This window comes from Ranitomeya variabilis, chromosome 4, assembly GCF_051348905.1.
Source record: "Ranitomeya variabilis isolate aRanVar5 chromosome 4, aRanVar5.hap1, whole genome shotgun sequence".
Taxonomy (NCBI): domain Eukaryota; kingdom Metazoa; phylum Chordata; class Amphibia; order Anura; family Dendrobatidae; genus Ranitomeya; species Ranitomeya variabilis.
In genome coordinates, this window is record NC_135235.1 from 202508781 (window position 1) to 202530158 (window position 21378).

At 43.5% G+C, this 21378-nt stretch overlaps 1 protein-coding gene, 1 long non-coding RNA gene and 8 other non-coding genes across 13 annotated transcripts; 9 read left to right on the forward strand and 1 right to left on the reverse strand.

Moving 5' to 3' along the window:
- The first annotated feature begins 455 nt into the window (after window positions 1–455).
- Window positions 456–5121, forward strand: LOC143770232 (uncharacterized). 4 transcript variants are annotated; one of them, XR_013214578.1, is made up of 10 exons: window positions 472–488; window positions 769–809; window positions 2162–2207; window positions 2400–2459; window positions 3365–3391; window positions 3580–3639; window positions 4019–4060; window positions 4380–4456; window positions 4761–4803; window positions 4981–5121. It is a non-coding gene; the product is annotated as an uncharacterized LOC143770232 (long non-coding RNA). The 4 variants fall into 4 exon arrangements; XR_013214577.1 differs by having other exon boundaries at window positions 474–488; window positions 727–809; XR_013214576.1 differs by lacking the exon at window positions 769–809 and having other exon boundaries at window positions 456–488.
- On the forward strand, window positions 1573–1644 carry LOC143770857 (small nucleolar RNA SNORD50). The gene has a single exon (XR_013214765.1). It is a non-coding gene; the product is annotated as a small nucleolar RNA SNORD50 (small nucleolar RNA).
- On the forward strand, window positions 2254–2341 carry LOC143770850 (small nucleolar RNA SNORD35). The gene has a single exon (XR_013214759.1). It is a non-coding gene; the product is annotated as a small nucleolar RNA SNORD35 (small nucleolar RNA).
- Window positions 2602–2673, forward strand: LOC143770856 (small nucleolar RNA SNORD50). The gene has a single exon (XR_013214764.1). It is a non-coding gene; the product is annotated as a small nucleolar RNA SNORD50 (small nucleolar RNA).
- Window positions 3434–3521, forward strand: LOC143770849 (small nucleolar RNA SNORD35). Its single transcript, XR_013214758.1, has one exon. It is a non-coding gene; the product is annotated as a small nucleolar RNA SNORD35 (small nucleolar RNA).
- On the forward strand, window positions 3725–3794 carry LOC143770858 (small nucleolar RNA SNORD50). Its single transcript, XR_013214766.1, has one exon. It is a non-coding gene; the product is annotated as a small nucleolar RNA SNORD50 (small nucleolar RNA).
- On the forward strand, window positions 4227–4317 carry LOC143770851 (small nucleolar RNA SNORD35). Its single transcript, XR_013214760.1, has one exon. It is a non-coding gene; the product is annotated as a small nucleolar RNA SNORD35 (small nucleolar RNA).
- Window positions 4625–4693, forward strand: LOC143770859 (small nucleolar RNA SNORD50). Its single transcript, XR_013214767.1, has one exon. It is a non-coding gene; the product is annotated as a small nucleolar RNA SNORD50 (small nucleolar RNA).
- Window positions 4847–4918, forward strand: LOC143770848 (small nucleolar RNA SNORD34). The gene has a single exon (XR_013214757.1). It is a non-coding gene; the product is annotated as a small nucleolar RNA SNORD34 (small nucleolar RNA).
- Window positions 5122–9100: 3979 nt separating the features above from the next.
- Window positions 9101–20174, reverse strand: LOC143770233 (trans-1,2-dihydrobenzene-1,2-diol dehydrogenase-like). The gene is made up of 7 exons (XM_077259651.1): window positions 19994–20174; window positions 14117–14228; window positions 13259–13422; window positions 12773–13025; window positions 11710–11834; window positions 10908–11058; window positions 9101–9243 (listed from the first exon to the last, which is right to left on the reverse strand). The coding sequence occupies exons 1-7, from the start codon at window positions 20081–20083 to the stop codon at window positions 9143–9145; spliced, it is 996 nt and encodes a 331-aa protein (XP_077115766.1). The 5' UTR covers window positions 20084–20174; the 3' UTR covers window positions 9101–9142.
- Window positions 20175–21378: the final 1204 nt, after the last annotated feature.

A 21378-nucleotide genomic window follows, 5' to 3' on the forward strand; every position in this document is an offset into this window, starting at 1 on the left:
CCTCCTCAAAAGAGGAAACCCCCATTTAAATATTATGTTGATGTCTCTGAAGACTAATCCACGTTCATTAAACAAAATAATAAAAGTAAAATAATATAGAATATTACAGCATGATCATAAACTCCCCAAACCCTCAACCACAGGCGAAAAAGACCGAGACTCGTCCGCTATTCCAATCTCCTGCTGTAAATCTATCGCATATCAAACATACAAGCTAAAGAAGTCTCCCTGAGCTCCACAAAAATGGCCGCACTGCAGACATCGACTACATTGGTCTAGCCCTCTAGCGTTTAGCGATGTCACTTCCTAGGCTCCACCCACAAAGTCCAAAAATGGCCGCGCCGGTCCGAGCTTCACCCCTATTGCCATAACGTGTGGGAGACACGCCCACTGCCAGTGTGATTACCTCATTTCCGCCCTGTGGGAGTATTTAAGCGGCCGCGTAGCGGCGGAAGTTCCTTTTTCATTGCAGCGTGCTCGGCTGGAAGGTAAGCGCCTGGTCGCACAGGGCGGCGTGTGTTCGGGTTTCTTTGTCTTTTGTTCCTGTGAGTGATGTAGCAGTGCTGGGACTGTTCTGCATCATAAACGTCGATGCTGGCTGCCCCTGCCATCTTATGGGTGGTAATTAGCTAATTTGTAGGAATGTTTACTTAATGGAGAGTGTGTCTGATAGAAGAAAAAAAAAAATATATATATATCTATCTATCTATCTCTATCACTCTTTAGGGCATCCCATGTAAGAATGGCTGTTATAATAATGTTTTTTAGAGACCGGCTCTTACACAGCCATTCTGACTTGTATTTTCAAAGTAAGTATACCAGCCTCATCAGGTACACAATCTGCTCAATGCTGTATATAGTTTGAATTATGAAATCTGGTGACTGATTCCCTTTAGTTTGGTTTGCAGCATGTCTGTCCGGCCGTGAGTGAAGGGGCTAAGCTGCTGGCCGGTGTCTTATTTCGCTTATTAGTGAAGGATTGGACATGCTGAAATCCAACTGCCCCACCATTATTGGCCTCCTGGGTGGAGTTGCAAACCTCTACATACACTTTAAAGCCCCCCCCCCCTGTTTTATGTTTTTGGCCTATCCTCAGTCTGGGTGTGCTGCCCACCGACTGGGGGGGGGGGGGTCTCATCCTTGCGCCCCACTGCCCATAGAGAGCTTGCGGCACACTTAGCTGCTTTTTGCCCTTGCTGATTGCAGGGAGAGAAGGGATTTGGGGGGCCTCAGAGCTGCGCCCTGCATTTAGTGTCAGGATCCAGTTCCAATGGATGCTGCTTCCAAGCCCCCCCCAAAAGGGCATGTAAACGGATAACACAAAGCATTGTATTGAGGACCCTTTTTGCACCTTTGTCGCTCCTGCAAGTTCTCCCCTGCTGTGACAATTCCAGGATGTCTGCTGTGCAGATTACCAGATCTAGTGTATGGTGCTTGGCATCTAGCTAAAAAGGACAGCAGAGCCCATGTGCTGCTCTATCCCACCCCCTGTGTTGTCAGGACTCCTGTAATGCTTCTGCCACATGTCCTTTTCAGCTGGATGCCAGGCCCCACTCTTATCGCTTTTTACCTGAACTATGATGAGTCTATCCCGAACCTGACCTGTCTGATGAGACGCCTTACTATGGATCTGACTGCTGAGTTCATGGTGGTCCGGTCTGGTTGACCCAAAGCTCTTACACAATTCTTTTGTTTTCTGAATCTGATACATTGCATAGGCATGTGTACACATGCTGCCACCTAGAGGGCTTGCTGAACACTGCACCAGCTTGGTTGTGTGCTTTGTTGTCTCCAGGTTATTATGTAATCTGAAGCCTGAAACCCCCGATTCCAGTGATGTCACTTACTTGGCCTCTTAATCTGTTTTCTCTGAATGCCGGGCTCAGTCTAACTCTGTACACCTCACTGATTGGCAGGTCTATGTGTTCACTGTGCATAGGCAGAAAGCTGGCAAACAGCAAGAGGTCTACATGGCACAAGACAACTAGTCTTATATTGATCAGTTATCTGCAAAAGAATATCAAAATCACAATTTGTCACTGGAATCAGGGTCTCTGCACCTGCATCATAATAACCTACTGACAGATGGTATGAATTGAGTTGGTGCCCTGAATTTCACCCTGAATATGTAAATTTATTTATTTATTTTTCTAATCTTAAGGCACAAAGATGGCCGCACAGAATGAAGCACCATTGTGGGGTCTTAGGTGAGGACTTCACCACTGCTTATTAACTCCGTTCCTTGGTCATTAGCGCAGATGATGTTTATTCTCACGATGGTCTTCCGAGCCTCAGGCGAGGTCCTGACGACACTGCCTACTGGCGTTACTGATGCTGTTCCTGACCCTGGATATGTCATCAGCACAAAGTTCCCGTAATAACGAGGCTTTGTTTTGCAGGTTGTTGTCACATGGTGAGCTGAAGACGAATAAGATGTAATGGAGCGGGATTACTCCTAGGTGAGGGGGAACGTACTGTTATCCTATAGGCTGTATGTCTCCACACTGTATGAGGTGGTGGTGCCTCTGTGCTCCTGCTCACTGTACACTCCTACTCACCAGAGGTTGCTGCGACTCCTGCTTGTCTAACAATCTTTTGCCTGAACTATGATGAGTCTATCCCGAACCTGACCTGTCTGATGAGACTCCTCATTACGGATCTGACTGCTGAGTTCAGTGGTGCTGAAGACTGATGCTATTATACTATGCCTGGTTTGCTTCTTAAAGGGACAGGCCTACTAAATATCATGGAATAAACTGCTCCTGCCAATCAGGAGCTGGCCACATAGCATGATCTTTTAATGTGCATCTGTGCCAAGTCTGAAGATGGAGACCCTACTTCATGCTTGCTGACTGGCACCCAACTAGTGTAATGAATGGGTCCAAGCTTAATTTATAGGGACCAAGCAGGATAGTTTTAAAGCAACTGGATGCTCAGTGAGTGCATTATATTGGGGGAACCCTCAGAGCAGATGTACTTTTTTTTTTTTTTTTTTTTGCATATATTTAATCACAGAAGTGGATCTATACAAAAATATATCATATTACATATCTGTAAAATGTTTTACAGAAGTGTGTGTGTTATAGTCTGTATTGCTGGCTCCAGAATGAGTTTACTGAGAATCTCAGTGAGCAAATTCTGTCTTTCAGATGCTCAGAAAGGGCAAATTTGTTAAGCTCAACCTTGATGTTGTGAACGGACTCTGACAGGCTCTCGGCTAACTCATTCTACAATGAAAGGTATAATAAAAAAAATATATACATATAACTATATACTAAATTTTCCCTGTCATTCAGCAATGTACTTGGTAGATGCCTATTCATTCCAATGCTGGCTTTGCTTGACATGTGCTCTTGTATTTTAGGTAAAGCCATGGCCAATGAGATCGGAGGTAAGACATCAGCGCTGAACATACTACATGGGAACATCTTAATGCAGATGATGTTTATTCTCACGATGGTCTTCCGAGCCTCAGACGAGGTCCTGACGACACTGCCTATTGGCGTTACTGATGCTGTTCCTGACCCTGGGTATGTCATCAGCACAAAGCTCCGGTAATAACGAGGCTTTATTCTGCAGGTTGTGTAACAAGCTAACCGGAGGCTGAACATGGCCCTCGCTGATCCTGGAAACCTGCAGGTATAAAATGTTGGAGGACTCTGTTCCGTCATTTATTTTCTTTAGAACTATTACTATTAGACTTGATCTGATTTTTGCTTTATTCGAACCATGATGAGTCTATCCCGAACCTGACTTGTGATGACACAACTCCTTACGGATCTGACTACTGAGTTTACCTTAAGGCTGTGTTCACATGCACGAGATTTCTGAAGCCTTATTGCTGTGAAACGCTGCATGTGAACATGGTCTTATACAAGTGTTGGTCTGCAGAAGGCAGCGCAGACATTCTGGTGGCTCCCATGTAGAAAGCTTGATTGTGGCAGCCATGCCTTCCACTTGGATCTTGAGGTCTTGCACAACTTATTTCTGAAAGCTAATCTTATTTTTATTCCCACAGGTTCCTGGAAGAGGATGAATGAACTGTGAAAATGTTTTAAAGGTAATTCTGTGCTGATTGCTTAAAGGGGATGTTCTGGCTCTGCTCGCTTCTGCATTGGGAGGTGGTCGGTGACATCACATCTACTGGTCAACATAAGAAGTAGTCACTGGACATCTTTGGCCTCCGACTGGAAGTGAGCGAAGCTGGAACACCCCGTTATTGGGGAGGCAGATGATTTTTACTCACGATGGTCTTCCAAGCCTCGCTGGTGAAGAGGCTCTGACGATGACGCCAAGTGGCTTTGCTGATGCCTATGTAGTCTTATCGGAAGTCTGGATAAGTAGTTGTCTGGTTATTGACTTGTGACTTGGCTTTTTAGGTTCCTGAGTGGGGCTGAGCCCAGCCAAATCTGAAATGGGTTTTATTTGGAGGATGAGAAGCTGAAGTCTTCATCAGGTATGTTCTTCAATCTGATTTTTAGGTCTTAAAACAAACCATTATTGTTTAAACTACAGAAATCCTGAAGAGTTTAAAGCAAAAAAACAAACATATGCAATAGTATCCAGAACACAAAATACATGAGAAAATGAGACTTCTCCACCTGGTTATGGATCTGTATGATCTGAACTGTGATGAGTCTATCCCGAACCTGAGTGTATGATGACACTTGTCTATGGATCTGACTGCTGAGTCCTGTGACCATCCCTCTAGGTTGTCCAGATGATGAGTTGAGGTCACTAATGTCTGGTTTTCCTTCCAGGGTCTCTGGGATTCTGGCTGTTACCCAGCTTGCCTGCTTTATGGTAAGTTGCGATTGGCAATCCCCCACAGTTACTTGCCTATATCCTGTCGATGATGCCTTGTAATTTACCTACATTGCTTGATTTGCTGTGAGAACACTCTGATACACTGAGACAGTCAAGGTCTCCGCTAGTGACGACCTGCCAGTGGCTGAATATTAACTTTAAATTCCTCCCTAGGAAATTGGATTGCCGAAAACTGACGACTCGGTGTCCTGTCTGGTTCGGGGGGCTCAGCTGTGTTGACCCTACAGAGAATGTCATTGCACACTGTACTCTATGCATTTATCTTCATAAACTAAATAAAATGTATGCAATAAACTGTGGTGCCTTTCATTAAAGGTTGAGATGGAATTTCCGCCCCCAAAGAAAAGCAAGAAAATTGAGCTGCTCCCAAATCGGCCAGTGCAGACTAACTGTTGCAAAATGTTTGCCAACAGTAGAATGACATTACCAGGCTCTAAAGCCCAGCCAAGTAGTGTCTGTTACGTATGGCTGTGGGTTTTCCTCTTGGGCTGGTGTATTGGTCAGTGGTTCATGGCCAGACTACTTATTATTATGCCATTTATTCCATGGCGCTTTACATGTGAGGAGGGGTATACATAATAAAAACAAGTACAGTCTTAAACAATACAAGTCCTGGTACAGGAGGAGAAAGGACCCTGCCCGTGAGGGCTCACAATCTACAAGCGATGGGTGAGAATACAGTAGGTGAGGGTAGAGCTGGTCATGCAGCGGTTGGGTGGATCGGTGGTTACTGCAGGTTATAGGCTTGTTGGAAGAGGTAGGTCTTCAGGCTCTTTTTTGAAGGTTTCGATGATAGGCAAGAGTCTGTGGTAGAGAGTTCCAGAGTAGGGGTGATGCGCGAGAGAAATCTTGTATGCGATTGTGGGAAGAGGAGATAAGAGGGGAGTAGAGAAGGAGATCTTGTGAGGATCGGAGGTTGCGTGCAGGAAAGTACCGGGAGACGAGGTCACAGATGTATGGGAGAGACAGGTTGTGGATGGCTTTGTATGTCATGGTTAGGGTTTTGTACTGGAGTCGCTGGGCAATGGGGAGCCAGTGAAGGGATTGACAGAGGGGAGAGGCTGGGGAATAGCGGGGGGGACAGGTGGGTTAGTCGGGCAGCAGAGTTTGGAATAGATTGGAGGGGTGTGAGGGTGTTAGAGGGGAGGCCACAGAGCAGGAGGTTGCAGTAGTCCAGGTGAGAGATGATGAGGGCATGGACTAGGGTTTTTGCAGATTCTTGGTTGAGGAATGAATGGATTCGTGAAATATATGAGTTTAAGTCGGCAGGAAGTGGAAAGGGCTTGGATATGTGGTTTGAAGGAGAGATCAGTGTCAAGGATTACCCCGAGGCACCGAGCTTGTGGGACTAAGAGTGGGCAGCTATACACTGTAAATGGATAGGTTCGTTGGGGGGTCGTGTGAGATGGGGGGGAAAGATGATAAATTCTGTTTTGTCCATGTTAAGTTTCAGAAATCTAGCGGAGAAGGATGAAATGGTGGACAGACATTGAGGGATTCTGGTTAGTAGGGAGGTGATATCTGGTCCACAGATGTAAATCTGTGTCATCAGCATAGAGATGATACCGAAAGCCATGAGATTCTGAGTTGTCCCAGGCCAAAGGTGTAAATGGAGAATAGCAGGGGCCCTAGGACTGAACCTTGTGGGACTCTGACAGGGGGCGAGGTGAGGAGGTGTGGGAGATGCTGAATGTCTGGTCTGTTAGGTGTGATGAGATCAGGATAGGGCCAAGTCTTGTGATGCCAAGGGATGAGAGGGTCTGTAGTAATAGGGAATGGTCCACTGTGTCAAAGGCAGCCGACAGGTCCAGGAGGAGGACAGAGTAGTGTCGCTTGCTCTTGGCGGTTAAGAGGTCATTGGTGACCTTGGTTAGGGCAGTTTCAGTGGAATGGTGTGACAAGAAGCCAGATTGTAAGCAGTCGAAGAGGGAGCAAGAAGAGAGATGGGAGGACAGTTCAAGGTAGACGTGGTGTTCCAATAGCTTGGAGGCATAGGGGAGAAGTGATAAAGGGCGATGGCTAGATACAGAGGATGGGTCGAGAGGGCTTTTTAAGGATAGGTGTGATGGAGGCATGTTTAAAGCTTGAGGGGAAAACACTAGTTGGTGATAGGTTGAAGAGATGGGTTAGGGTTGGGATGAAGACTGTGGTGAGGTTTGGGATGAAGTGGGAGGGGATCGGGTCAAGTGCTGAGATGTGATCTTGAGAGTAGAGTGGAGAGTCGATATTCTGTAATGGTGGAGAAGTTTGTTTTGGAGGTGGAGGGCTGGGAAGTCGGGAGGAAGGGCTCTGGGGGTTGACACAAATGGGAAGGTGGCTTTAAAGGCTCGATCCTGCAGACTTGTGTGTAACACTGGCTCAGAGCGCCCATATATAACTGCTGTGATCTTATTGGTGACTCCTGCGCTTAAAATCTCTGCCCAAGCACTGATCACAAGTGAGTTCAACTCTGTATTTCCCAGCCTTTGTCATTCCATATGGTGTCTTGTACCTTACATAATGTTAGTTTGCATATCAAGGTTTCAATTAAATCACTCGATCACATGTACTATACATTGCAGTGCAAAATCAGTCTCCTATAAATGCTCATTTTCACAGGAGAATCATCATGAGAGGTCTTGGCAGACCCTGATAACCCATCAGTGTCCTGCAATCATGTCACTGCTGTCTAGAATTTAGCATGTTAGGTGGTCGGACCTCCGCTCCACCCACAGCTGGTAGAGGAAGATGATGGCTGAATAATTTAGCCAACATCTGCAGGGAAAGATGCAGGCTCAGCTTGCATCAGTCATGGACCTGACCATTGGTAACTGGTAAGTTATGTGTTGAAGGGTTTAAAGCTAGCAGAAAAAAAGTATAAAAACAATACTTTGCAAACTCCAGCCATTCTATCACTGCTGCTTGTGCTAAGTAGTGCTCAGCATTGGACTGATTTCCATGGAGAAATCCCTTTAGTCCAGTACTGATCGCTCATCGGCGACGTGCCGGTAACACTGTACAGGGCGAGTGCTTCTGACGTTCAGTTGGGGATCCGTGGTGTTTATGGCACGGGGTAACCTGCACCCATCCCTAGGGCCATACTGACGTATTGAGCCTCGGTTTCTTGCACCAGGAGACTGCACCGCTTTATAATGTGGAGATACCATTTATTCCCGTCGGAAGCGCTCTGCATGTACAGTTTTAGCACTCGGTGCTGGACAGGGTGTGGAGCTGGTAGAGGGATTCCTTGAGGGAATCCCAAGTCTGCCACTGAAGTCTCCAGGAGAGCAGCAGTCATTGTGCCCTGACCAGCGGTGTACCTATACTGTATATGCTCAGCCCAGGTTATATCACATACCACTCGACTGTTAATTCTTGTGTGGCTCCGGCCTAAGGCTAAGTTCACATTGGTGTTTGAGTCTGTGGTGTGCTGTGGACTGAAATGCGAAGGTAAGTCCAGCCTTAGTCAGTCTCTATACACCATTTATTCCTGTCAGAAGCGCTCAGCATATACAGTATTAGCACAGGGCCAGCCGGGGCGCAGACCAAATCCCTCTACAGCCCCAGTGCTGAGCAGTCACTGTGCGTCCTGACAAGACACTTGCACCCTGTTGGCTATAAGGTCTCGTGTAGCATACCAGTTATGTACACTATTACTACGACTGAGCTTCTATACATGCTGTGCTTTACTCTGTACCCACAACCGGCCTGTAATCTGAGCGTGTCTCAGGACACCGTAATCCCAAGATGGCCGCTCCCATCAACTGGGATTCTCTCAACATAATTCTTCTACTCATAGATATTACGCTTCCAAATGTGGTCTCCTAACTATGATATAACTGTGAAGGTGATGGGTCCTCTTTAAGTGTTTGGCATATCCAGTAGACAGATACATGTTGGTCATAAAGGTTGCTTTTTCTTCTGTAGAAACTAATTCCCACTTTTCCCATTTATTCCATGTTTAGGAGTAGAGAAATAGAATTGATGGAAGGAAAAAAAAAATCTGCTTAAATGAAGTACAGGGAACCAATTTATTTAAAAGGCCATTTTATCACATGGATCTTTCCTTGGTTCTAAACTTGAAAGCCACATCATTCTCGGAATAATGAATTGAGGCCAGACCAACAGTATTGCTGAGCAGTAGTGTGAACATGTCTGTAAAGGGCAAATCCTGACCCAGGAGAGGGTTCACAATTGAGTTTTAACACCAAATTCTTTTGGTCATTGGGAAGAGAAGTCCACACTTTTTTTTTATCCCCTGAGAAATGTTTAGGCTGAAGTACACTTAAATAAATCCACATCAGTATCTTAATTTATTGATTATTAGGACAGGTAGTCACTCATTCTTATAGACACCGAGCTGAGTATGGACCTCTTCCATGATGCTGGCCAACAGCTCACTTTCCCCTAAGCTCATGATAGGGCTTTCTTTCAATTCTGAAATAGACAAGTTATACATGGCTGAATATGGAACGTTTGACTTTAATCCAAGTTTTCAAATGACATGGAAGATCTTACCATTAGGTTGTTCCTCGTAATGACAGTTCCTGTCTATATGCCCCATTAGATGAGAAGTATCACCACCCCTCTGAGCCCCTGTGTAAAAGATCTTCTCATGATGTTTGCTGTGGCCAACCAGCAGACTGCCTAAACTGCTTTTCCCCTCCCCAATTTGGACCTGGTTCCATTTTTGGAAAGGAATGGCCAGAAACGTGTTTCTAGGAAGCTTCTGGGCAAGGAAATAATATTGCTTCCAATCTACCTACAGAAGAAAGAGGCTTCCTGATGTTGACTGTGGGCTAGATGGCATTAGGTGGTTCTGGTGGCATAATCGCACCTTATAGCCATTTTCATCATGGGCTTCACATCACATTTGGATTAGGTTTTGCGTGGCATATTAGATATCAACTTAGTACTGTAGCATACGCCTAGTTTACATGATTACACCATCCAAAGCACTATCCTGTAAAAATGTATGTTAAAAAAAAGGGACTTGTGTTTGTGACAGATCCCATAGTGATATCACTTAGAGGAATCCACTTGTCCCACCAAATGCATCGGCTGAAGTCACATCCAGAGTACTGCAGCCAGTCTGTGAGTTCTGTGAATTGTGCTGGCTACTCGGGCAGAGCCGCTGAGCTATTACTGGCTGCAGCCGTGTAGATGTGAAGTCAGCGCTGCAGACAACACTGGGGACAGCGGCGCAGACTCAGCGCTGGACCCAGAGAAGGAGTAAAGCACTGTTTTTTTCTAGAAAAACTGATTTTCTGGAAGTGGAAAATCCCTATAAGGTAGGGATTTAATTTGGGCAATGCTATAAAGTACATGTCCCATAACCCATTCCCTTCACATCTAAACATCTTGTTGGGACTCAAAGGAAAAAAAAATTGGTGCTCCATGTAGTCCAAGCGAAGGATGGACATGTCATTTTGTCCACTGGTTTTACCATAGGAACCCTGATTCTATACCCTCCGTCATATGGTGAAAACTGAGCAGATGTGAAGAAGCCTTAGGTTTCTATTAACCACCATTTGACTGTTCTAGACCAATTCTGGGTATAGCGCATATACATGTTGGATGAAAGTTGGCCGAACCCACCACTGGACTGAGAAGGATCGGTCAGGTGGAATTACAATGCCTGTTCCTTTTGATTTTGGGTGACATAAGCCTCTGCCAATGGCTTTCTCCTCTCTCCCACCATTGAAAACTAATGCCCGGTAGTGATGAGCGAGCATGCTCGTGTCCTAATCAAAGTATTTTGGCGTGCTCGGAAAATATGGTCCAGTCTCTGCCACTACATGTGTTGTGGCTGTTCGAAGCTGCAACACATGCAGGGATTCCTGTTTGTTAGGCAAATCCTACAAGTGTTGCGCCTGTCGAACAGCCGTGAGACATGCAGCCGCGGGGACTCGGAACATATTTTTCGAGCACGCCGAAGACACTCGATTAGGACACGAACATGGTCGCTCATCACTAATGCCCATTCATTCAGTATGGTGTAGTCGGGAGAAAGCAGTCTACTGGACGATAGGCAACCTCATGAGTCATGACCACATTGGGCCCAGAAGATAAGTAATGGCTTCCAGGAGCTTTCCTATTACCTTTCAGCAGACACTGCCTCACATGTTCTGCTTCATAACTCAGACCCGTGCTGTTATTGAAGTTCAGGTGTTTTGTAGTAGGAGGAAGAGCAAATTTGGTTTCCTTCCCATTAACCATTAGGGACGTTGGTGACCACATAGAGGAAGGGATCTGGGGAGGAAAAAATGACAACAAGATCATACATCTAATACATATTATTTATAAGGAGGCTACATTCCACGATGAGTTTTTGGTGTGTTTTTCAAAAATTTGTAGAACCTAATTTACTTAATGGGTCCAGAAAATCAAAAGCTCATCGTGGGACCGTAGCCTGAATGTTCTACACATCAGTTATGTCTGAACATCCAACAGGCACATCAACGAACTAAAATTAGAGGCTTTGTCCACTTAAGACACCAGACAATTAGGAAAGTATGGAGTGCAGACTGTAATCTGCCAGAATGTGTTTGGTTCCTGTAATTCAGAGTAGTGCTTGCCTATAAGATCGTCTACCTCCAAGACCACAAGAGGTGAACGTTAACCTAGGCAAACCGTAAAATCTAAAATTACAAATTCCTTCCGTTCTTGCGAGGATTTTTAAGCAGTATTCACATGTAGCGTAATTGCTGCATATATTTTGACAAGCAGTAACGATCTCTGATTATTGCTTTTTTTCTGCATTTTCCCTTTATTTTATACTTTGTGTAGATTTATAGCCTGGTTTTTAATGCATTTTTAAAGTACCGATAAACTTTAATTTTGCACTTAAAAAATGCAACAATCATTGGAAAAAATGATCATATACTTTTAGCCATTGCATACCTGGATGATTCCCTTGGTGCCAGAGATAACGGCCTGATTTGGCATTTCGGACACCATGGTGCAGGTGAGGATGGCCTGGCGTTTCCTGGAATACTGCAGAATGATTGTCACTGTCTCATCAACACCTAAGGATTTGAGGAAAATTAATTGGGTTCCATCATATAACTCGTTGTAGGAACATTCCCGTAAAACTGTGGTTCAGCTTTGCACTTTTAGGCTTATACCTTAGGTGTAAAATAAAAACTGGAGTCTGGTTGACTCAAGATTGATAGGGAAAAGAGGTGGGAGAAGGATTGGGTTTGATGAATTTCAACAATCCCTCTGTTCTTCTGGGAGATAAGCCACCACCAACAAAGGTTCCCCCAAGGTGTTCCATCAAATCGAATGGAATATTTGACGGAGGCTCTTCACACATATGGATAGTCCAACATTCCCCTTTATGAGCTTTCTTCAGTCTTGAAAACCCATGCATGGTTGGCAGAACCAATGCTCATGTATGGGGGAGATGAAAGAATGATCAACCAAATGCTCCATATGTTGGAAAGCTATCTAAGGAATATGGGCAACCTAACAGAGTCAAAGAATCCCAAGCAGAGAATCCTTGTGTCATGGTCTTCAGCCCCTATTCTACCTTTAGCACACTGTTAGATTCGGCTAGAACGTTCCTATAAAGAGTTCTTCAGATATTACCATCACTGAATGATCTCTGGGGACCAACCTTCACGGATTCAAAGGGAGGCAGTGCCCAATACAGTTTGCCTTTATTCCTCTGCATCAAAACGTTTCTGGCCATCTGCAGTACGGCATCTTTTTGATGAAGGGGGCAACTGCAGTTTCAACAGGTCCGGTTAGCCACAGTGGCTGCTATGCAGGGTAAAAATTAAGCAGACGCAGAGCTGAAGCAACACTGCAGCCCGTTATGTCCTTGACTTGGTCCTCGGATGTCATGAAGTGATGACAGATCCTAACTGGAAACTGTCACTTATAAAGATCAAAATAGACCTAGAAATTCTAATTCTTACATTCTATCGGTCTGACATATTACGTTGTGAGAGAAGCTTACCGGTTTCATGCAGAAATCCTTTGGCAGTTATAGACTCCGGTTTTTCTCCATTAAATACCATGGAGGCAAACTGGATACAATAGCAACCAATATCCAGAATTGCTCCTCCACCAAGTTCTTTTTCGACTGACCGCGCCACAGCAAGCAAGTTTACACCGAACTCTGCCCGGACAACATTCACCTCTCCGATAACTTTCTGATGAAGCAGAGAACGGATCTCTTCGTAGACTGGAAAAAAACGGCTCCAGAAGGCCTGTATGAAATGCAATATACCAGTGATGAAAAGGGTTATCTGGTTTTAAAAAAAAAAAAAACACACTTCTCACTTTCTCTCTCCCCATCCAGTAGTGAGGCTTTGGCGGTCTACCAGGTCTTCGTGTACAAGCGGCCAGCCTATGACTTCTGTAACCAATCATTGGCCTCTAGTCAGGAATTGCACCACTGGCATCATGGTCCATAAAGAAGATCGAGAATGGATAAACTAACCTCCATTAAGAAGAGATTGTGTTTCCTTGCAGATGAGATGATCTCCTTAACTTCTGTAAGATTCATGGCCATCGGTTTTTCACATAAGACATTTTTTCCATGGTTAAAAAACAGAAGAACCAAATCCCTGTGAGCAGGATGAATGGCCCCAACGTAGATGATATCTCAAGAAGAAAATTAGATGAAAACATCAAGATGATCATCTTAGTACGTGAATTAAACATTAAGGTATAATTGCAAACAAAATTATCCAATCTCCCCCACAGCAAAATTGACAAACTTTCTGCCGTTTTCAATAAACCAATGAAACGAGCAATGTAAATATCTCAACACATCTTCCCCCACGTCATCACAAAATGTCAATTTTACTGATTAATATAGTCTCAGAATTATTCACCCAATACATGACAAACTTTTGTTGTAGAGGATCTCTGGCTGTTATAACCTGCTGCAGATGTGATGTATTACAACACACCAGCTTCTGGGGAAGTTCATGAAACCCAAGAATATTGTATTGACCCGGTAGCCATTGCCCTTGTGAAATGAGCTAAGATTCCTCGGGAACGTGGACAGAAGCTTGTGTCTGGCTAGGCTTCGCGATCGCAGCAGGTCATAACAGCCAGGGAGGCTCTACTAAGTTGTGAAGATGCTTGTTATGGAGGGGGGGGAATAGTTCTTTGTCAGAAGTGCTGTGGTATATGTATGTCCAGTTGATTGAAGGGAACTTTGCACTTTTATTACCGGGGAAGGGGGGGGGGGGGCATAACTTTGGAATGGAGAAGCATAGAAAAAAAATGCTGTCCGTGAAAATAGCCTAACAGTGCACAATAACCTGGTGTCAGAGATTTCACTGCTTACCCACTTCTGGATCTTTGGCAAGTTCTTCATATGCCCCATAAACTTTAGGAATGTTATGATTTTGGGCAAATTCCTTGGCACGGTCCAGGTCTCTGGCTGCCACCGCCGCTACCTGAAAAGGTTAAAGGAAAATCATCTACTAAGTGCAATTATCAGGGAAAGAAGAAGATTTTACCTTACTTAAGTTATGTGTTTTCACCCTTTTATCGCTGTTAAAAATAAGAGTAAAATAACATTTGGTATCGTAAAAGTCTACGTCTATAAAAATTATGGAATTAATTAAGCTGATTGTTAAATGCCGTGAAGAGAAAAAAAAATCAAATTGCCAGAATTGCTGTTTTTTGGTCACCTTCTTAAAAAAAACCAACATTTTTTACAATATTATAACAAAAATAATAATATAAATAAGTTCACTATTTCATCATGCTTGGATTTTTTTCTCAAGTTTTGGCACATAATATGGTAAAATAAATGGTGCTATGGAAAAGTGCAACTCGTCTCAATGAAAAAAAAAAACAAGCCTTCATATGTTTATGGCTCTTGGAAGAAAGTGAGATAGCAACAAAAAAAACACAAAAAAAATCCTTTGTCCTTAAAGGGGTAATCATGTCATTAAATCAAGGCTACAAACTTAATTCTTAAAGTGAACCTGTCAGGAGGATTGTGCACAGTAACCTACAGACAGTGTCCGGTCGGCGCCATTATACTGATTACAATGATACCTGGTGATGAAATCAGTCTTGTGGTTGTTTATGCAAACTAGGGGGCAGGTCAGTGAGGGATCAGTGACCTGTCAGCAGTCTGCATTATGAATACCTAATCAGAGCACCACATGAAGACCCCCCACAGGCCGCCCCGGGGCACGAGCATATCATTAACTCAAAACTGACAAAAAAGATTTAAAAAACAACCACAAGACGGATTCCATCAACCAAGGTATAATTGTAATCAGTATAATGGTGCCAACTTGACACTGTCTGTAGGTTACTGAGCACAATCCTGCTGACAGGTTCCCTTTAAACCTCAGATGCCAGTGATTTTTCTCGTACGCAATAAAAAAGTACACGTTTTTCACAAATCATTGATGGTAAATTTTTCATGCATGTGCTGTCTAAGATTTTCATGGGCCCAGATTTGCATGGGTAATTTTGATTTGTGATGCTGAAGAAGAACAAACCATGGATGTTGGGAATTAATCAAATTGTCCTGGGTAATACATAGTAAGGCCGAAAAAAGACATTTGTCCATCCAGTTCAGCCTATATTCCATCATAATAAATCCCCAGATCTACGTCCTTCTACAGAACCTAATAATTGTATGATACAATATTGTTCTGCTCCAGGAAGACATCCAGGCCTCTCTTGAACCCCTCGACTGAGTTTGCCATCACCACCTCCTCAGGCAAGCAATTCCAGATTCTCACTGCCCTAACAGTAAAGAATCCTCTTCTGTTGGTGGAAAAACCTTCTCTCCTCCAGACGCAAAGAATGCCCCCTTGTGCCCGTCACCTTCCTTGGTATAAACAGATCCTCAGCGAGATATTTGTATTGTCCCCTTATATACTTATACATGGTTATTAGATCGCCCCTCAGTCGTCTTTTTTCTAGACTAAATAATCCTAATTTCGCTAATCTATCTGGGTATTGTAGTTCTCCCATCCCCTTTATTAATTTTGTTGCCCTCCTTTGTACTCTCTCTAGTTCCATTATATCCTTCCTGAGCACCGGTGCCCAAAACTGGACACAGTACTCCATGTGCGGTCTAACTAGGGATTTGTACAGAGGCAGTATAATGCTCTCATCATGTGTATCCAGACCTCTTTTAATGCACCCCATGATCCTGTTTGCCTTGGCAGCTGCTGCCTGGCACTGGCTGCTCCAGGTAAGTTTATCATTAACTAGGATCCCCAAGTCCTTCTCCATGTGAGATTTACCCAGTGGTTTCCCGTTCAGTGTGTAATGGTGATATTGATTCCTTCTTCCCATGTGTATAACCTTACATTTATCATTGTTAAACCTCATCTGCCACCTTTCAGCCCAAGTTTCCAACTTATCCAGATCCATCTGTAGCAGAATACTATCTTCTCTTGTATTAACTGCTTTACATAGTTTTGTATCATCTGCAAATATCAATATTTTACTGTGTAAACCTTCTACCAGACCATTAATGAATATGTTGAAAAGAACAGGTCCCAATACCGACCCCTGCGGTACCCCACTGGTCACAGCGACCCAGTTAGAGACTATACCATTTATAACCACCCTCTGCTTTCTATCACTAAGCCAGTTACTAACCCATTTACACACATTTTCCCCCAGACCAAGCATTCTCATTTTGTGTACCAACCTCTTGTGCGGTACGGTATCAAACGCTTTGGAAAAATCGAGATATACCACGTCCAATGACTCACCGTGGTCCAGCCTATAGCTTACCTCTTCATAAAAACTGATTAGATTGGTTTGACAGGAGCGATTTCTCATAAACCCATGCTGATATGGAGTCAAACAGTTATTCTCATTGAGATAATCCAGAATAACATCCTTCAGAAACCCTTCAAATATTTTACCAACAGTAGAGGTTAGACTTACTGGCCTATAATTTCCAGGTTCACTTTTAGAGCCCTTTTTGAATATTGGCACCACATTTGCTATGCGCCAGTCCTGCAGAACAGACCCAGTCGCTATAGAGTCCCTAAAAATAAGAAATAATGATTTATCTATTACATTACTTAGTTCTCTTAGTACTCGTGGGTGTATGCCATCCGGACCCGGAGATTTATCTATTTTAATCTTATTTAGCCGGTTTCGCACCTCTTCTTGGGTTAGATTGGTGACCCTTAATATAGGGTTTTCATTGTTTCTTGGGATTTCACCTAGCATTTCATTTTCCACCGTGAATACCGTGGAGAAGAAGGTGTTTAATATGTTAGCCTTTTCCTCGTCATCTACAACCATTCTTTCCTCACTATTTTTTAAGGGGCCTACATTTTCAGTTTTTATTCTTTTACTATTGATATAGTTGAAGAACAGTTTGGGATTAGTTTTGCTCTCCTTAGCAATGTGCTTCTCTGTTTCCTTTTTGGCAGCTTTAATTAGTTTTTTAGATAAAGTATTTTTCTCCCTATAGTTTTTTAGAGCTTCAATGGTGCCATCCTGCTTTAGTAGTGCAAATGCTTTCTTTTTACTGTTAATTGCCTGTCTTACTTCTTTGTTTAGCCACATTGGGTTTTTCCTATTTCTAGTCCTTTTATTCCCACAAGGTATAAACCGCTTACAGTGCCTATTTAGGATGTTCTTAAACATTTTCCATTTATTATCTGTATTCTTATTTCTGAGGATATTGTCCCAGTCTACCAGATTAAGGGCATCTCTAAGCTGGTCAAACTTTGCCTTCCTAAAGTTCAGTGTTTTTGTGACTCCCTGACAAGTCCCCCTAGTGAAAGACAGGTGAAACTGTACAATATTGTGGTCACTATTTCCTAGATGCCCGACCACCTGCAGATTTGTTATTCTGTCAGGTCTATTAGATAGTATTAGGTCTAAAAGTGCTGCTCCTCTGGTTGGATTCTGCACCAATTGTGAAAGATAATTTTTCTTGGTTATTAGCAGAAACCTGTTGCCTTTATGGGTTTCACAGGTTTCTGTTTCCCAGTTAATATCCGGATAGTTAAAGTCCCCCATAACCAGGACCTCATTATGGGTTGCAGCTTCATCTATCTGCTTTAGAAGTAGACTTTCCATGATTTCTGTTATATTTGGGGGTTTGTAACAGACCCCAATGAGAATTTTGTTACCATTTTTCCCTCCATGAATTTCGACCCATATGGACTCGACATCCTCAATACCTTCGCTAATATCCTCCCTGAAAGTGGACTTTAGACAAGACTTTACATAGAGACAAACCCCTCCTCCTCTTCGATTTTTACGATCCTTTCTAAACAGACTGTAACCCTGTAAGTTAACTGCCCAGTCATAGCTTTCATCTAACCATGTCTCGGTTATTCCCACTATGTCAAAGTTACCTGTAGATATTTCTGCTTCTAGTTCTTCCATCTTGTTTGTCAGGCTTCTGGCGTTTGCGAGCATGCAGTTTAGAGAATTGGCGCAGCACGTGAGAAGTCTTCAAGACGGGAATGGGAGGTACAGTTTATTGAGGATGTTAGTGGAACGGAGGGCACAGGTACGGTGGTAGACAGGTGAGGGAGGAGATTAGGGTGGTACTGAACCGTGGAGCGCTTTGTGGGTGAAAGTGATACATTTATATTGGACTCTAGCAGATGGGCAACTAGTGCAATAGCTGGCACAGGGTGGAGGCATCGGTGTAGAGGTTGGACAGGAACATGATCCTGGCTGCTGCTTTCAAGACAGATTGGAGAGGGGAGAGTTTGGTAGAGAGTTACAATAGTCCAGACAAGAGTGAATAAGAGCGACACTAAGTTTTTGCAGAGGATAAGAAAAGGCTGTAGAAATAAGTGAATGATTTCTGAAATCTCCTGCACATGCTGCTTAATTTTTCCTTACAGATTTGAATATTCAAAGCATTTTTTCACATCTTCAGAATGACAAGTTTTTCAGTGTTTTTGCAGTTTTAACCCATTCAAAAATATGAGTAAAAAGCTGTATCAAAAACGCGGCAACAATGCACATATTTTACACAGCGTGTTTACTGCCAAGACAGGTCTGCTGCAAATACTAAACGTGTGTACAAACTCTTAGATGGGAGAAACTGAAAAAACTTTTTTTCCTGTTTCCCCTCATCTCTGCTGACACCCTGGTCAAAACCACTCCATTCCTTTTGAATGGATGGAAAATGGCTGTAATATTTGACAATTACTTTTTTTTTAATTTTTGGGAAGTGCAATCCACAAAGTTGGCGTTACAATTAATGCAAGACCAAGGCATATCTGGCGCTGTCGCGCTTGGGTCCATGAATAGCAGTCCGTTCTCAGACAGCAACACACGGTTGTGGCTAAGGGTAATCAGACATTACTTTTTCGCATACAAGTCCTTACCGTATTTTTGACGGCTAGAACTCGTACCCTTTATGGAGTATGGGCTGTTCACGGGTCAATGTTTTTTTTTTTCAGACTGAGTGGTCCGCACCAAAACACAGAGCCATTTCCGACTTTGATGTAAGTCACGCATTAAACTCGCGCCAATGCAAGTCTATGGGTCTGTGAATAAAAAAAGTTATTGGGTGAAAAAAATAGGAAAAAAAATATTGGTGAAAAAAATATATTAGTAAAAAAATATTGGTAAAAAAGAAGATATTGGTGAAAAAATATATATTTGTAAAAAACAATTAGTAAAAAAAATATTGGTAAAGAAATATTGGTAAAAAAAAAAATATTGGATAGCCTACAGGTGCCATACATGCACTGTTCGGTGCTTTAGAAAACTTTTTGTTTGTAAGAAAAAAACACATAAAACTGTGATGGTAAAAACTGGAACATTGATGGAAATTAGTCTGTTTTGGGTTTTCTTTTTATGCTGGCAAAAGAAAAGAATGACGTCTGAATGATCCGTTGTTCTGCGCAGTGCGTTGCCTTAGGCTAGGTTCCTACAATGAGATTTTGATGTTGAAGATTTTCTTCAACCATTAAGTCTTGTATTTTTTGTAAAATACGCAACGTAAAAAAAAATTCACCCAAAACTCATCACCTTAGGGCTCCGAAGCATTACAGTATTCTCACTCTAGAAACTTTGGAGGTCTGACCTATAGATTTGGGTGAAGGGCCTGCAGCAGGGTCAGAGGTGGAAACATGAGGATTGTTCTGCTGGTCACACTATTGTAGACGAGGAGATGGCAGCTGGGCAAAGTTCGCGTCAGCTCGGATGAGCGCGCTACGTTACTTCTCGTACTCAGATCTGCACCCACCTGATGATCCTGAGCCGGTAGGGTGTGCAGAGCCACCACGAAGTCATTACTTATTTTGCCAGCAGAGCAGATGCCCCATCTTGTGGCCATTGTTGACTCACTGACTAAATCCGGATTTTGTCAGAGTCAGGAAAAAGACTGCTGCTTTAAATAGGTCAGGAAAGGGGAGTGAATCACAGTCTGAAGCCAGGAAGCGATCCAGTGTGACGTGTGCGCGCTGTGTCTCCCAGCAATCTGTGTGTTAAAGGGACTCTGTCCATGGAGCACCGAGCACCTGTACTTGGTTTGAACAGTCATTCTGTGCTGACAGAGCATGTATAAGGGCCAGGGCTATACTGCAGTCTCATGCAAGATCTTTGCTCTACAGCTTCCAAATGCTGCGACAAATCTGCGTGGATCGTTGGATCAGTGTCCCTGTGCTCCTCCAATGCTGCGAGGGAAAGGTGCCTCTTCTTGCAGCATGGGATCGGGCCAAAATAGTGCTGCCACTGCTGCTGGTCAGGAATGTAAATTTTCAGGAGTGCACCTCCCGAAGTAAGTAGGAGGTTGGAAAGCGGTGCACACCTGAAGATACGAATATGGGACAAACCGTTTAAATATCCAATCTAGAATGAGACTATAACATAGCAAGATATGGAAACAGTACGTTTGTGAGATTACTTTCTGAATACCCTGTACATTCACTAAACATTATTGATATGGGTTCATACCTTCCAACTGTCCTGGATTCACCAGGACATTCACAGATTTAGAGAGCTGTTCTGTTGTCTTTTGAGGTTGACAGTGTGTTCTGGATCCAACTGTATCTTCATCTTGAGAACATAGTGGTGGAGCGAAGAGCCGTCAGCTCCCTGCTCCACCCTCCAACCTGTAAGTTCTACCTAAGGATCAGCGCTGGAGGAGTGATAACATCGCACCTAAGACACCTGCTGAGATGAGCCTCACACAGTGTAGACAGATGCAGGTCCACTCCACTCACCGTGGGAATGGGGCTAGGTGATTTTATTTTAGCCTTTTCTGAGTGGAGGCATCATAATGTATGAAGGGCACTGCTGGGACATCATAATGCGTGCTGTGATGTTTTGTAGTACGTGTCCCTTTTTCCTGTCTTTCAAAGTTTGGAGTTGCTTTGCTCTTATGAATTGAATAACTGCTTAGTTATGAAGTTGTGACATTACTTTCTCCCAGATATGTGGGGGGGACTTTTCATTATCATAACCAACCAGCTGAAGCAGCTCTTGGCTTTTGGCCAAACATCCACCTGGGGTTGGTCCTAGCAAGCAACAGAAGAATGAGGTTCACGAAAAGGTAGTTACCACATGGATGGGGCTGTGATGAATCTGAGTAGTCATCGATAGAAGAATAGAAAACCGAGGTAGAAAAAG

Bases quoted from the DNA above. Each gene is read 5' to 3' on its own strand.
- LOC143770233 (XM_077259651.1), bottom strand. From the start codon at position 20,083: ATGGCCACAAGATGGGGCATCTGCTCTGCTGGCAAAATAAGTAATGAC. The intron at 11,059-11,709 runs GTATGCAATGGC...TTTCCTCCCCAG, and splicing joins GCACCAAGGGAATCATCCAG to ATCCCTTCCTCTATGTGGTC. The intron at 9,244-10,907 runs GTAATAGGAAAG...TGTCTATTTCAG, and splicing joins GAGGCAGTGTCTGCTGAAAG to AATTGAAAGAAAGCCCTATC.